Here is a 13,841-nt window from a genome sequence, read left to right as displayed (position 1 = left end):
TTCCTTTCTTACATTCGCCTCATGTATACCAATGTCCATTCCCTGGACCACGTTAATTGCGCCCTCACTACACCCATCACAGTGGCCCGGGGCATTAGGCAAGGGTGTTCAATGTCCACTGCCCTCTAAGTCATTGCCATTGAGCCACTACTTCATAAAATCAGGAATGATGAAAACATTGAAGATTATATTATACCTCACAAACTAGAACTACACTTTAGTAGAAACACACTGGCGTTTACCTGACTGGTACAACCTGAACCAAACAAAGTAGTTCTGAAAGAGACTGTATCGACTTTATAGAATGCAGAACTCAGATCTAAATATAACAAAAACAGTAACTTACTTATTATCCATAGATATTAACATGTAATTCTAAACTTTAAGACAAAGTCTGTATGAAAACTTTTCGAACCAGTTTCTAGCTATGTGAACAAATTTTGATTTCAATTTGCTCTCACAATAATATTATACACAAATGATGCAGTGGAAACTGAATGATATTGGGAATACAGTGAACTCACATATATTTGTACTGAATAAATATAATGTAGTAGAGTTATAAAATAAAACGGTGTATTTATTACAGAATGTTTTTGCACCGTGAATCACGAATTGTGAAAATGGCAGTATGTTCATGTATTGATTGAGGCATATGACAACAATGGACGCAAACGAAACAAGGGCAGAGATTTGGTCCTGCCAACAATGGTAAATCTGGATCATCAGAAAAATACTGCAGGCCGAGTCATTGACTACGGAAATGGTACATATTCTGTGTTATTTTATGCAGCTTGGGTTGGAGATGCCTATGTGAAAATTCAACTACACTACACAAGAGAGGCTATCAGTCTTATGAAAAATTCTATTCTTGCAAAAGAAAAACTGCTGAATTTCGACGGTTATTACACAGATGGTATAAATAGTTATCTTAGTAATTGTTCGTTAATTAATGAAGAACCGTGGTCTGGGGAGTGTGAATATAGTAACGCTCATTCCATTGGATCAACAGCAATTGTTTGCAAAAAATCGAAGATGTTCAGGTGTGATCAATTGTTTAAATTAACACTGAGTATTGAATCCTTAAAGGCGGCAGCTAATAATCTGACTAAAGATTTCGCCTTTATGTTTGGTCTGTAAGTATTTTGAATTTGTATATGGTATATTTATTGCAGCTTTTTAAACTTGGAATTTGTATTCATGTAAGCCAACTATTTTGTGAATTTGATTGTAATTATAAGCTGAACTAGACTGGTACCCGTGTTGTGTTTTATAGTATTACGACTACAATTACGTATATAATGCTTATCTAGATGATCGCTGTATTGTTTCAGTTCAATTAAATATGACAATATTTACAAGAATTGCATTAAGCAAATTATGTTGCATGTTTATGCATTGTGTTATTATGTACACAAAATAAAACTTTAATTTAGATAACTAATGAATATTCAGGCGTGCTAATATGAGACACAATTAGAAGCTCTTTTACGATTAACGTGGACAGGATGTGAAGATAATCAACACACTATTTGATCTACAGGGCTCCAGAGATTAATAGTGCAAGATTGACGTTTAGCATCAGCGGCAATATCCCCTCCAGTTTCGCTCATAATTAAATTCATTAAGTTACAAACATTTATGACAGGAAATTCTTTCATTGTTCCAGAAATCAATTTCTTCACTTATGATTGCTTTGCAGGCAATATCACGTGAATTATATCACAAATGCGCTAATCAAATTAACAATTAGAGGTGAGTTAGAATACGTCAATTGATTGATTATATTATGTTACTCTTATTTACTGAAATTGACAAGACATGCTTAGCATGTCAACCATGAATGTAAATTGTTTCTCGTGTCTCTATACCGGTACTCATATGAGTTGCTATAAAATGAGACAGTTGTTACATTTGACATTCGTATGTCAAACATTCGACATTTATATGAACACGTCGTATCATATAACATTAGAGCGACGTCGCTTTCTTGGAAGTAAAACCACCAGTAGAGCCTGGCCGGTCAGAACTAAGTTTGACAAATCGCTTGACATGGTACAATGGTCGTTGCTCATAACTTTCGACATCTAAAGCAATTGTAAAAACTACTGTCCGATCGGTTGGTGGCTTTTAAACTTTTCCCACGTAAACACCGGGCTTATATCTTACTTTTTCCATAATTTTTCAGATCAAGGAGCGAGATTATGCGCCAGCGAGTCTGTATCTTGTTTGTCATTATATTCTTGATATTAAAGTCTACTAGAATTCTTCCTAAGCGTTTTCATCCCAACAGAATTTTTTGTTTTCTTGTGTTCCTCCAGAACGTAACACTTTGGTATTGAGTAGAATAGCGTAAAATTAAGATTCTGGTGTCGTTCTTTACCAGTATATTTTCTTCTTCCTATATAATAACCTATACAGCATTCCGTTTTGTTTCTTTTCTTTGATTCTTTTTCTAGTTTTTGAAATTGTTCACTACCATATAGGTGGAATGCATGGTATTTTGCATTTTATAATGTTCGATGAACTCATCAGCGTCGCCTTGGTTATATTGAACATAACTCGTGTGTTGATTAGACACGTCTGCAATGCTGAGAGATTCAAACTGATTACACAATTCTTGCAACTCGTTGTCATTCGCTATCATGATGGAATGACGCGAATATGAACACTTTTTTACTGGTGTAGGAATGATTAAATCGGAAATATTTGGAATATAAATGGAAAGTATTTAGCCAGCATTCCTGAAAATATATATTTGTATGTTTGTTATTGATCATTCTGTAGATTCGTCACCGTTGCGTAACCATTGTAACAACACGCCGCTTCCCCACTATAGCTAGCAGTTTCAAATTGCGCTCGAATTTATAAAGGGTGAAAAATGAAGATCTTATTCTCTAAATATTTATATCCTATATCCATATACCATTATATTTTATTACTTCAACCTCAAAAGTATTTGTACTTCAAGATGCACAAGACAAGAGAATAAAAGTTGTGGATATTAATCGCATAATATTTCCACACAGATGGAACACCACATGTTTCACAGCTACTACCATGCGGACCAGATTTACCTATTTCATTATCCGATGGTTATTGGGTGAATAAAGACATATTTGTACCCATGGTGTGTCGAAGTCAGCAGTGGACAGAAGATGAAGCCCGAATGTGTCTATCTGATAAAACATTCATTGTTATTGGTGATTCTACACTCATTCAAATAAGTGACCGTTTAAGTAACAACTTTAAATTTACTGGTTTCCACAACCATTTCACAGTACCACGAGTTGGTATTATTGAGGTAAATACAACAAAGAAAGATATATTCGAGACTGATTTGATTGACAATTTTACCCAAAACCAATGCGAGAATAAACTTGGTGTGGTCGTTTTAAACATGTGTTTCCACTTTGGTGTGTGGTCCACAAGGGCTTACGTGGAACGAATATACCCTGCAAAACTTGCAATTCAAAGATTATTACAGAAATGTCCACGTTCAAAGGTGGCATAGGTGTACACTTTTTAGACTATTGGGACCTTGTAGTATTCTCCTTGTCAAATAACGAAATACACATGTCAGGATTTGTGATCTACCAAGAAGTTTATCTCATGTTATCATACATATGTCCGCATTCCGCATGGACATTCTACAACATGAATAGGATAGACCGACGCATATTTGGTGGCATAGGTGTACACTTTTTAGACTATTGGGACCTTGTAGTATCCTCCTTGTCAAATAACGAAATACACATGTCAGGATTTGTGATCTACCAAGAAGTTTATCTCATGTTATCATACATATGTCCGCATTTAGTTAAGTAGATTATGTTTATGATCTGTTTGAGCCACAAAAAAACGCTCAATCATTGTATTATACATTTTTGGTTTAGCAGGTTCGATGTGTGTTACACTAATCGTTTTCTCTATATATTCATATATAAAATATTAAGTGTGTCGCATGTTACATATGCACAAATTAGGTTAAGGAATGTAGGTGTAAAGACAATCAGAATGTTCGCCTTATGTCATAATAAATATATCAACATATAGAGTTGCTGTGAGATTTTAATTAAAATTTTTAACAAATAGATGACTACACATATTCATAAAGAACTGGTGTGTTGTCTACAAATAATTTAATTTCATGTTATTATACGTATGGCAGAGTATTACGTATACTATTGTATGTTTAGAATCACTGCAGTTATCATTATATAATTCACTTCATTATCTGTTTGCATATTCACGTAATTATTGATTTTTATTTTGAACGTTTACAAATCACACAAATGTATAATACTAAGTATTGCGATTCATTATTAAACAGAAGTTGATTTAGAAATCGAGTGCATCTGATGTAATTCTGTGTACATTGTAAGAGATATTTCTGAATTATGGTATGAAACTTAGACCTATTTTTAAGAGTATAATATGTAAAAGTAAGGTAATTAAGCGACAATATCGTCAATATAATATTTTGCATACAAAAAACATTACTTCCTCTTAGGATTAGTAAGAATATGTACGTTTTCACGATACTAATGTGAATGAACTTGTATTAGTGACCCATTGTTTGCATGGTAGTGGCACAATTATATAATTAAATGCTGTAATTTCGGTAAAATCAGTCTTCCCGAATAAATAACACGCTGTTATTTTTGTAGCATTATTATATTCATTATTAACAGTTTTCCAAAACTACTATTACATGTTACAATGCTGGTATCGTTCTATATATTCATAGTTTTCAGTCCTGCCGGACTAACAATAAATGGTGTAATTTGCTTGCCACTGCTATAGTCATTATTATCACTATTCACATATTTATTAATATCATCCCCCTCGAATTCAGAATACACGCTGCAGTGTTTGTAAAAATCCTAGTCATTATTATCAATCATCCGAATCTAATAATACATGATGCAGTTTTAGTACCATTCCCATATTCATTATTATCCTTTCTCTCGAACTACCATTCCTATGTTAATATATTGATGATTATCAGTCCTCCTGTAGTGATATTATATGTTGGAATTGTGGTATAATTCCAATAATCATAATATTAGTCCGCTAAAACTAATAGTATATGTTGAAATGTTAGTTTCATTTCCCTATTTAATATTATAAGCCTCCCAACCTCATGCTACAATTTTAGTACCATTCCTATATTTGATTTTGTCACCCATTTTGAACTAAACTATACACGCTTTTATCTTGGTAGCATTGCTCTGTTCATTATTATTGATTCTTAAGAACTGTTAATATGTACTCATATATGCTGCTCTGATAGTAACATTCTTGAATTGATTATTAGCAGTATTCGACGACTACATTATATGTTCTGCCAATGTTGTGCCATTGCAATATTTATTATTATCAGACTACCCGAACTACCTAATATATGCTGGTAATTTTGGACAAATTCCTTCATTTATTATGATCTGCTGCAATTTTGCTACCATTCGTATATTCATTCATTGATGATTATCAATCTTCCTGAACTGATATTATATGTTGTTATTTTGATATAATTCCATTATTCCTTAATATAAGTCCTCAAAATCTAATATTATATTATATTATATTATATTATAGTATTAGCAATATCAGTGGTTTTTTGACGTCATTGCCGCAGATTATTCGCGATAATGTAACCCATTAGTTACCGTCCAGGGCACGTGCCATGGATATGAATACAATGTTGTTTTTGAAAACGAATACTGGAGAAACTACTTAAACAAGAAGTGAAATTGTTAGTTTTTATGTATTTAATACTAAAATCGCCATCAAATAAAATAGCCCTTTGCCAATAACAGCGGATTTGAACATCGAATTCAGAAAATGTTTTGAGGGAATCGTCGTCTGCTCTGTAAACTAAAGCGCGCTCGTTTGTAGCGTTTCAACTAGAACGCGCGCTTATAGATTCCGCGACTCATGCCGATATCATGGTGGTCTACCAACTAGGTCGCAATATCGTGTCGATGCAGTTATGATAACCGAGGGGGGGGGGGGCGATTTAAGTGGCGTCATGTCTAAGAGTACAGAGAGATGAACTTGATCTCTTCTGCACAATTTGCGAAACGGGACCGACGTGACTTGTAAGTTGTATTTCCTCAGCGTCGACTTCCTGGTGTAATGTCACAATCCGACCACAGTTTCCTTAAACAAATGAAAGTATCCGTGTTTTTAGGTTTAATTTCTTCATTTATACAGTCAGATTACGTACATTTACCCCGGATACGCACCCCTAATCACAGTCAATTCAGCAGGTCCACAGCGGCGTTCAAGCGTAGCTTAGTGCCAGGCCGTGCCGAGACGGTGTATTTGTCATGGTATGGCGTACGCTCGGGCGATCATTACAATGGTACTCCACACCACACATCAGTCAAACATCAAATAGTATTTGATGGATTAAAAATAGTTTCCTTCTTAGTTTGGCATATAAGATTGTGGAAACAATTTCCAGAAAAAACATTATTCAGATTCACTGGCCATTGACTGTGAAACTGTTCCGTTCACTGTGAATTTTTCTCCAACTTGAAATTTTCCACGTTTTAGAATCAGAAAACCCACTGGTATGGGTTGGTGCGTCGTTCATTATTGTTTAAATAAATGTTGGTACCATTCCTCTATTCAATATTATCAGTCCTTTCGACCTAAATTATACATACTGCTATTTTGGTAGCTTTCCCGGACAAAAAATACATGTTGCAAATTTGACTGCACTTAGCTATCCCTTCATATCAGTCCTTCTGGTGTAACAATACACGCTGCAATTCAGTAGCATTCCTGTATTCATTATTGTCAGCTCTCCCGAAATGACTATAACTGCTGCAATTTTGGTGTTATTCCACAATTCATTATTATCATTCCTCCCAACTAGTAAGCCATGTTGCAATGTTGGTACAATTTTCAAATTCATTATTATCAGCCCCCAAACTAATAACATGCTGCAATTTCAATACATGTTCTATATTTATTATTATCAGTCTTTCTGAACTAAAATACTTTGTGTAATTTGGTATCCTTCCAATAATCACCATTATAATTTCTTTAGAAATAACATTTTGCCAGTTTGGTACCATTCATATATTGAATATTATCAGGCCTCCCGAGCCAACAGTACCTGCTGCAATTTGTGCACAAATCATATATTCAGTATACTTATTTTTATCAGTCCTCCCGAACTTAATGATATATACTGCTAAATGTATGTTTTTTATATATTCTGTATTATAAGTCCTTCAGAACGAATAATACATCGAACAATGTTGATATAATTCTTAAATTCATTATCATCGCCCTCTTGAACTAATAAGACATGCTATAATGTTGGTATAGTTTCAGTAAACTTTAATATCAGTCCTCTCAAACTAATGGTAACTGTTGGAATGTTGATTAGTATCACTCGCCCGAACTAACAATACGTGCTGCCATTTTGGTAACATTTCTTTATTTTTTAATATCAGTCCCTTCGAACTAACATTACATGTTTCAGTTGTTACTCTATTCCGCTATTCATTACTATCAATCATTGTCGTCTAACAATACAAAAATTGTTAGCATTCGTCTATTTATTATTATTAGTCAATCCATGGAAGGTACCCTCTCAAGTATCCACTTAAGCCTCTTAACTGGCTTATTTCCTTTTGTTTCAACCCAAGTTCATTCTAATAAGGACATTGTCTAGCTCATCTTTGATGTCGATGATAGTTTGCAATTATTTACACAAGTAACGAGTTAGCGGAATATGATATAACCTCGCCGATTGTTAACGTGATCATAAAATATATGCGCATTATGAAACTACGGTCATCACACATGCGCACTAGATTTGTTTAGGTGTGAATGGTCAAATTACGCATTTCAAAACCGGAAATTCAACAGATGAACGTTTAATTTCACAGATTTCACATGTTATGATTATTAGAAATCGTAACAAACACAAGATTTCGAGCGTGTAAATTAGAAAAATTCCTAAGAACTCCAAAAAAATATTATCGCAGAGAAGATGTCTAGGTATGCCCTTCTTTCCATACTATCTTTTCTGGTGGTGTTCGCCGATGCCCGGTGGCCAAAAATTTCAAACAGTTTCGCTTGTCAAACCCACGCACTAACGATGAATAATGAATAATGCAATCTTTATTGTCACAGGCAATCATGGATTACGTCTCATCACCATTACAAATATAAATAAAATCACGATAGTTCATTAGTTCTGCTTCAATCGATGTTATATCTGCCAATTTTTCATTAAAATTCGCCAATATCTCCGGAAACAACAACATTCCATCTAGATTCATTTCAATCTTGTGCATGCGCAGTTCGTCTATTACTACCGAACATGCTCCGAATATTACCGAACGCCCGGGATTAGCGTTACCCATTGCGATAAGTTGCTAAGAGCTAACAAGAACCAGTGTTTATGAACAAACATTGACAAATGATCATAAGGTAAAGCTAAAATAATGGCGTCGTGGCTCCGTCCGTTAGTACCTTCCATGGTCAACCCGAACTAAATAATACATGCTGCTGCTATAACACTTCCCTATCCATAATTATTAAACCTCCCGAACTATATTCTATGCTGAAATTTCAGTTCCACTTTTATATTATTTAATATCAGTCCCTTGAACTAAATATTATATATTCCACGCTGCTATTATTGTACCGTTCTTGGTTTGATTTATAACAGCATTCAATCCCTCGAACTAAATAGTACATGCTTCTATTTTGATACAATTCCCATATTCCTTATTATCAGTCTTCCCGAACTAATAATACCTGCTGCAATTTGTGTTACTGCCCTCTATTAACGATTATCAATTGTTACGAACTGACTACAGATGCTGCAATTTTGGTACCTTTCCTAAATGTATTATTATCAGTCCTCCCGAACTAACAATCCATGTTGAGAATTGGGTACCCATTCCAATAATTATTGTTATCAGTCATCCATAATTAACAATACATGTTGCAATACATTTTGATTCTATTCTACTATTCCTTTATATCAGTCATTCTTATCTGATAATACTCGCTGATTTTTTTTATCACTCTCTTATTCATTATTATCAGCTTCCCGATGTAATAATAACTCCTGCAATTGTTGTGCCATTCCTATTTCTTTCATTACCATTCCTTCCAAGCTAGCAATATATGCTGCAATGTTTGTACTATTCCTATATTTATTATTATTACATATGTACTGCAGTTTATTTTGATTCGTCCCTGAAATCAAAATCGGCATTTCCACAACCCATATGCAAATGAGGCCTGAGAGCAAACACAGTAGTCCCTTCAGGAGTACAGTTTTTCGGAATAAACAATATTCAGAAGTATGATATTTTCCCCTTGGGGTACATAAATATACTTGCCAAGTGAAATAAAATTTGAACATCAGTAATGGTACTTTTAGGCAGTCACTTATTTTGGCCCAAACTAATTTGCATATCACCCATGTAATAATGTTTTCGGTATTTTCACGGTCGATATGCAAATGAAAAGGTATTTTCATTGGCTACCGAACTATTTTTATTTTGTAAACACATTTTCGTCTGCTATTTTTATCCAGTTCACGTCGTTCAACAACATTTTTGGCATGTCAGGTGTACATCACATGGAATAGTACGATTGGGAGAACTTAATGTATGTTGAGCACCTGGAAACTGAGTTTTATAAACCTTAAAGGGCTCTCAGAAGATCCACCAGCAGTAAAATCAGCGATTACTATGCAGCCGCAACCATCAGCATCGAGATACCAGGTTTCTGCCGGCGACGTTGCGGCGTTACTCAGTTCCAAATAAAAATTACCAACGCCAAAAGAGCAACATTTTAACCGGTAATCAAGACTCAGTCAATTCACGACCAGCAAGCAACATCATACACGAAGTTGTTGCGCGCAGCTAAGCGACAACCGCTGTCGACGAAAGTCATCCCGTCTGTGGAGTACCGCAGTTGCACGGCATGTTTGTCAATGCACAATTCTGTGGCGGAACTTTTAACTTCAACATAAACTGTGTATCATAGTCGTCCAGTTCAAGTTCTGGTTCTGCCGTGGTCCCAACTAAACGTCAACGAGTTATTTATTCGGACGGTGACTCATATTAGACGTCTGATTATTTTAATTTCAAACAAACAGTGACACGCGTTCTCCGGGCGCGTTCTACACTGACACGCGCTGATAGGGCGTAACACTTATATTGGAACATATTAATGGGCAATGGGGTTCCCCGACTTAAATTCGATCCCGGTTTGCACGTTCTTTCATTAATACGAGGGTGTGGGGTTCTGTCATATTATTGGTCCTACTGAACTAACAATACCTGTTCCAATTTTGGCTCTATTCCGCTAAATTTTAATATCAGTCATTATGGTCTAACAATACACGCCGATTTTTTTTAGCATCCCTCTATTCATTATTATCAGTTCCTCGAACTAATAATAACTGCTGCAATTTTAATACCATTCCTAATTTTTATTATCAATCATTTCCGAACTAAATTATACACGTTGTTATTTTTGTTACTCTCCCATATTTACTACTATCAGTTATCATGAACTAATAATACCTGCTAAAATCTTTGTACTATTCGGATAGTTATTATTATTATACACCAGTCACCGTAACGCCATAGGTTACAGCGTGTCGCAATTTTGCGGTATTTTACGGGGTATTTTCATCCTACCATATTAGGAATGATTACTCGCGTAAGCGTCCGCTAATAATAAAAACAAACATGGCTGCCACAAGGGTTTGATCGGACTCCATACAAAGAAGTTCGCTGATTCTGATTCTGATTCGGCATTCCCATGATGTATTCGTGAAAGGAAAAGATGTATAATAAGAAGGTTATTACGAAGATACCTCAAAGTATGCACTTAGACAGTACGCTGTCGCATCGACCTCCGCTGCCCGTCGGTCGATACTGCCGCTGTACTGCATGCATACTTTGAGGTATCGTCATAATAAACTTATAATATCAGTTTTCCAGAATTAACAATACATGTTGCAATTTTGGTAATTTCCGATATTCCTTAATATCAGTCATCCGGAATTAACAATACATGTTGCAATTTTGGTCATTTCCGATAATTCTCAATATCAGTGATCCCTGTCTGATAATACACGCCGCAATTTCGTTAGAATTCCTCTGTTCATTATTATCAGTTCTCCCGAGCTACATGCAACATTTTTTGTAGATTTCCTAAATTTATTATTATCAGTTCTCCCAAATTAACAATACATGTTACATTTTGCTTCCATTCCGCTATTCTTTAATATCAGTATTCATAGGATAACAATACTCGCCGCAATATTGTTAGCATTTGTGTTTTCACTATCATCTATTCTCTCGAACAAATAATTCGTACTGGAATTTCCGGTTCTTATATTCATTATAATCAGTCCTGGATACTACATGCTGCTAGTTTGTTAACAGTCTTCTATTCATTATAATTTGACCCCCGAACTAATAATACATGCTGTAATTTAGTACTATTCTTTATTCATTGTTATCCATTCTCTTTAACTAATTATACATGGCGCAATTTTGGTACCACTCCCATATTCATTATTTTCAGTCAAATTGAACTAAATGATATATGCTGCTCTTATGGTACCATTCTTTACTAGATTAATAGCGGAATCCGAAGACTAAATTGTATGTACTGCTATTTTGACACAATTCACGTATTCATTTTTATCAGTCCTGAATAACAATATATATTGCAATTGTTGCTCTATTCCACTTTCGTTAATATCAGTCATGCTTGAACTTAATAATATACGCTACCATTCTGTATTCATTATTATCATACTTTTCGAACTAAATAATATATGCTGCTAATTTGGGAAATTGTTTCTATTCATTATTATTCATTATTAGCAGCATTCGACGTCCAATTTATATCTGCTCCTATTCTGATACTTTTCGTATATTCATTTTTACCCGTCTTTTTTAACCGAATAAAATAATTCTACTATTTTAGCACCACTAATAAATTAGCTCGTTGCAGCTATCGACAACTCAATTATGTGTGATATTATTTTGATTCCAGTATTTCTCGGCAGGAGTATACCAATGGTATATGAGCTTCTGAGTAGGGTCGCTCAAACTTATCAATAACTTCAATCATTGGCAGAACGCAATGGAAGCTTGATTGAGGCTTGATGAATATCATCCAAACGACTTCATGGGGCAGACTGGTCTTTCACATCAATTTACCCAGCTGGGCTGAAATCGCTATGGTCAATATTTCCAAAGTGATTCTGTGTCAGAATGATTATTTATCAATGATTCATATTCTGTTTCCGAGCTCTTAATTTGAGTATCGAAATGTGACCTGGTCATACAGCGAAGATTCTCCCGGCCACGTTTGTATAAATATATCATAATATCAATAAATACTTGATTTTGTTATTTCCTAGAATGGCAGACATTTTTTTCATTTTTCAGCCGAAAATTTCGGTGTGTATAATAACAAAGCTAATCGGTGTTTGTGTCACTGCATGCCTCATCTGATCGCTATCGTTGAATTAGTGGAGTTTAATCCTTATTTCTTTTGTCGACAGAACATGCATAAGTTTGATGCTGATTTCTTCTCATTGTCGACTAGCGAGTACTGAACTCTTTACAAAACGACATAAAGACATCGGCAACTACCTGTCGCAAACGACGTATATAAAATGTGAGTGACGTCAAATCAAATATTGTTCTTGCATCTGTTTGGCGTTGTGAGTCTAAGCTAATTTAAAGCGAACCTCAATCCGGCCTTACAACACGCACAAGTTTGATGCTGAATTATTCCCATTGTCGACGATCGAGGTACTGAAACCGTCGCAGACGCAGACGTATATGAAATGAGAGTGACATAAAATCAAACATGTAAAAATATTAGTGGTATTGTAAATGCTAATGAGACAATCGTGTTTATATTTTGAGTACACACACAAGCTGTTGGATATTGGATTAGAATAATTGATGCCTCTCTTTGGTGTTGTGAATCGAAATTAATATAAAGCGAACCTTAATGGGGCCTTACTTTATATTTGTGTATAGTCTAAACTGTATTTGAAATTACATTGCTGTGGTTTAAGTTTTTTGAATTATTTCTATAGTTTGGTGAGGCATTTGAAATGCTTCAAATTAAATCCCATGGAGGTCATTCATGCAGGGGTAAATCGCGAACGCACATATTAGTACTAGTATAAAATCGCGTTCTATATAGCGTGTCGTAATTTTGTGGTATTTTACGGGGTATTTCCATCCTACCATATTAGGAATGATTACGCGCGTCAGCGTCCGCTAATGATAAAAACAAATATGGCTGCCACAAGGGTTTGACCGGACTCCATACAAAGAAGTTCGCTGATTCTGATTCTGATTCGGCATTCCCATGATGTATTCGTGAAAGGAAAAGATGTATAATAAGAAGGTTATTACGAAGATACCTCAAAGTATGCACTTAGACAGTACGCTGTCGCATCGACCTCCGCTGCCCGACGGTCGATACTGCCGCTGTACTGTCTTCGTGCATACTTTGAGGTATCTTTGTAATAACCTTATAGTATCAGTTTTCCATAATTAACAATACATGTTGCAATTTTGGTCATATCCGATATTTCTTAATATCAGTCATCCAGAATTAACAATACATGTTGCAATTTTGGTCATTTCCGATATTTCTTAATATCAGTGATCCCTGTCTGATAATACACGCCACAATTTCGTTAGAATTCCTATATTCATTATTATCAGTTCTGCCAAATTAACAATACATGTTACAATTTTGCTTCCATTCCGCTATTCCTTAATATCTGTATTCATAGGATA

At 35.0% G+C, this 13,841-nt stretch overlaps 1 protein-coding gene across 1 annotated transcript; it reads left to right on the top strand.

Moving 5' to 3' along the window:
- The first annotated feature begins 708 nt into the window (after positions 1-708).
- On the top strand, positions 709-3,514 carry LOC146734629 (NXPE family member 1-like). Its single transcript, XM_085507569.1, has 3 exons — positions 709-1,136; positions 1,703-1,755; positions 3,030-3,514. Exons 1-3 carry the CDS (start codon positions 709-711, stop codon positions 3,512-3,514), a joined length of 966 nt encoding a protein of 321 aa, XP_085363695.1.
- Positions 3,515-13,841: the final 10,327 nt, after the last annotated feature.

Source organism: Saccoglossus kowalevskii, chromosome 14 (assembly GCF_978046115.1).
Source record: "Saccoglossus kowalevskii chromosome 14, keSacKowa6.1, whole genome shotgun sequence".
NCBI classification, from domain to species: Eukaryota; Metazoa; Hemichordata; class Enteropneusta; family Harrimaniidae; genus Saccoglossus; species Saccoglossus kowalevskii.
Note: the sequence above shows the minus strand (reverse complement) of the source record. Positions and strands in the feature narration are given on the sequence as shown.

Coding starts and splice junctions, on each gene's coding strand:
- LOC146734629 (XM_085507569.1), top strand. CDS start 709: ATGGTAAATCTGGATCATCAGAAAAATACTGCAGGCCGAGTCATTGAC. Junction 1,137..1,702: donor TTCGCCTTTATGTTTGGTCT/GTAAGTATTTTG, acceptor ATTGCTTTGCAG/GCAATATCACGTGAATTATA. Junction 1,756..3,029: donor AATCAAATTAACAATTAGAG/GTGAGTTAGAAT, acceptor ATTTCCACACAG/ATGGAACACCACATGTTTCA.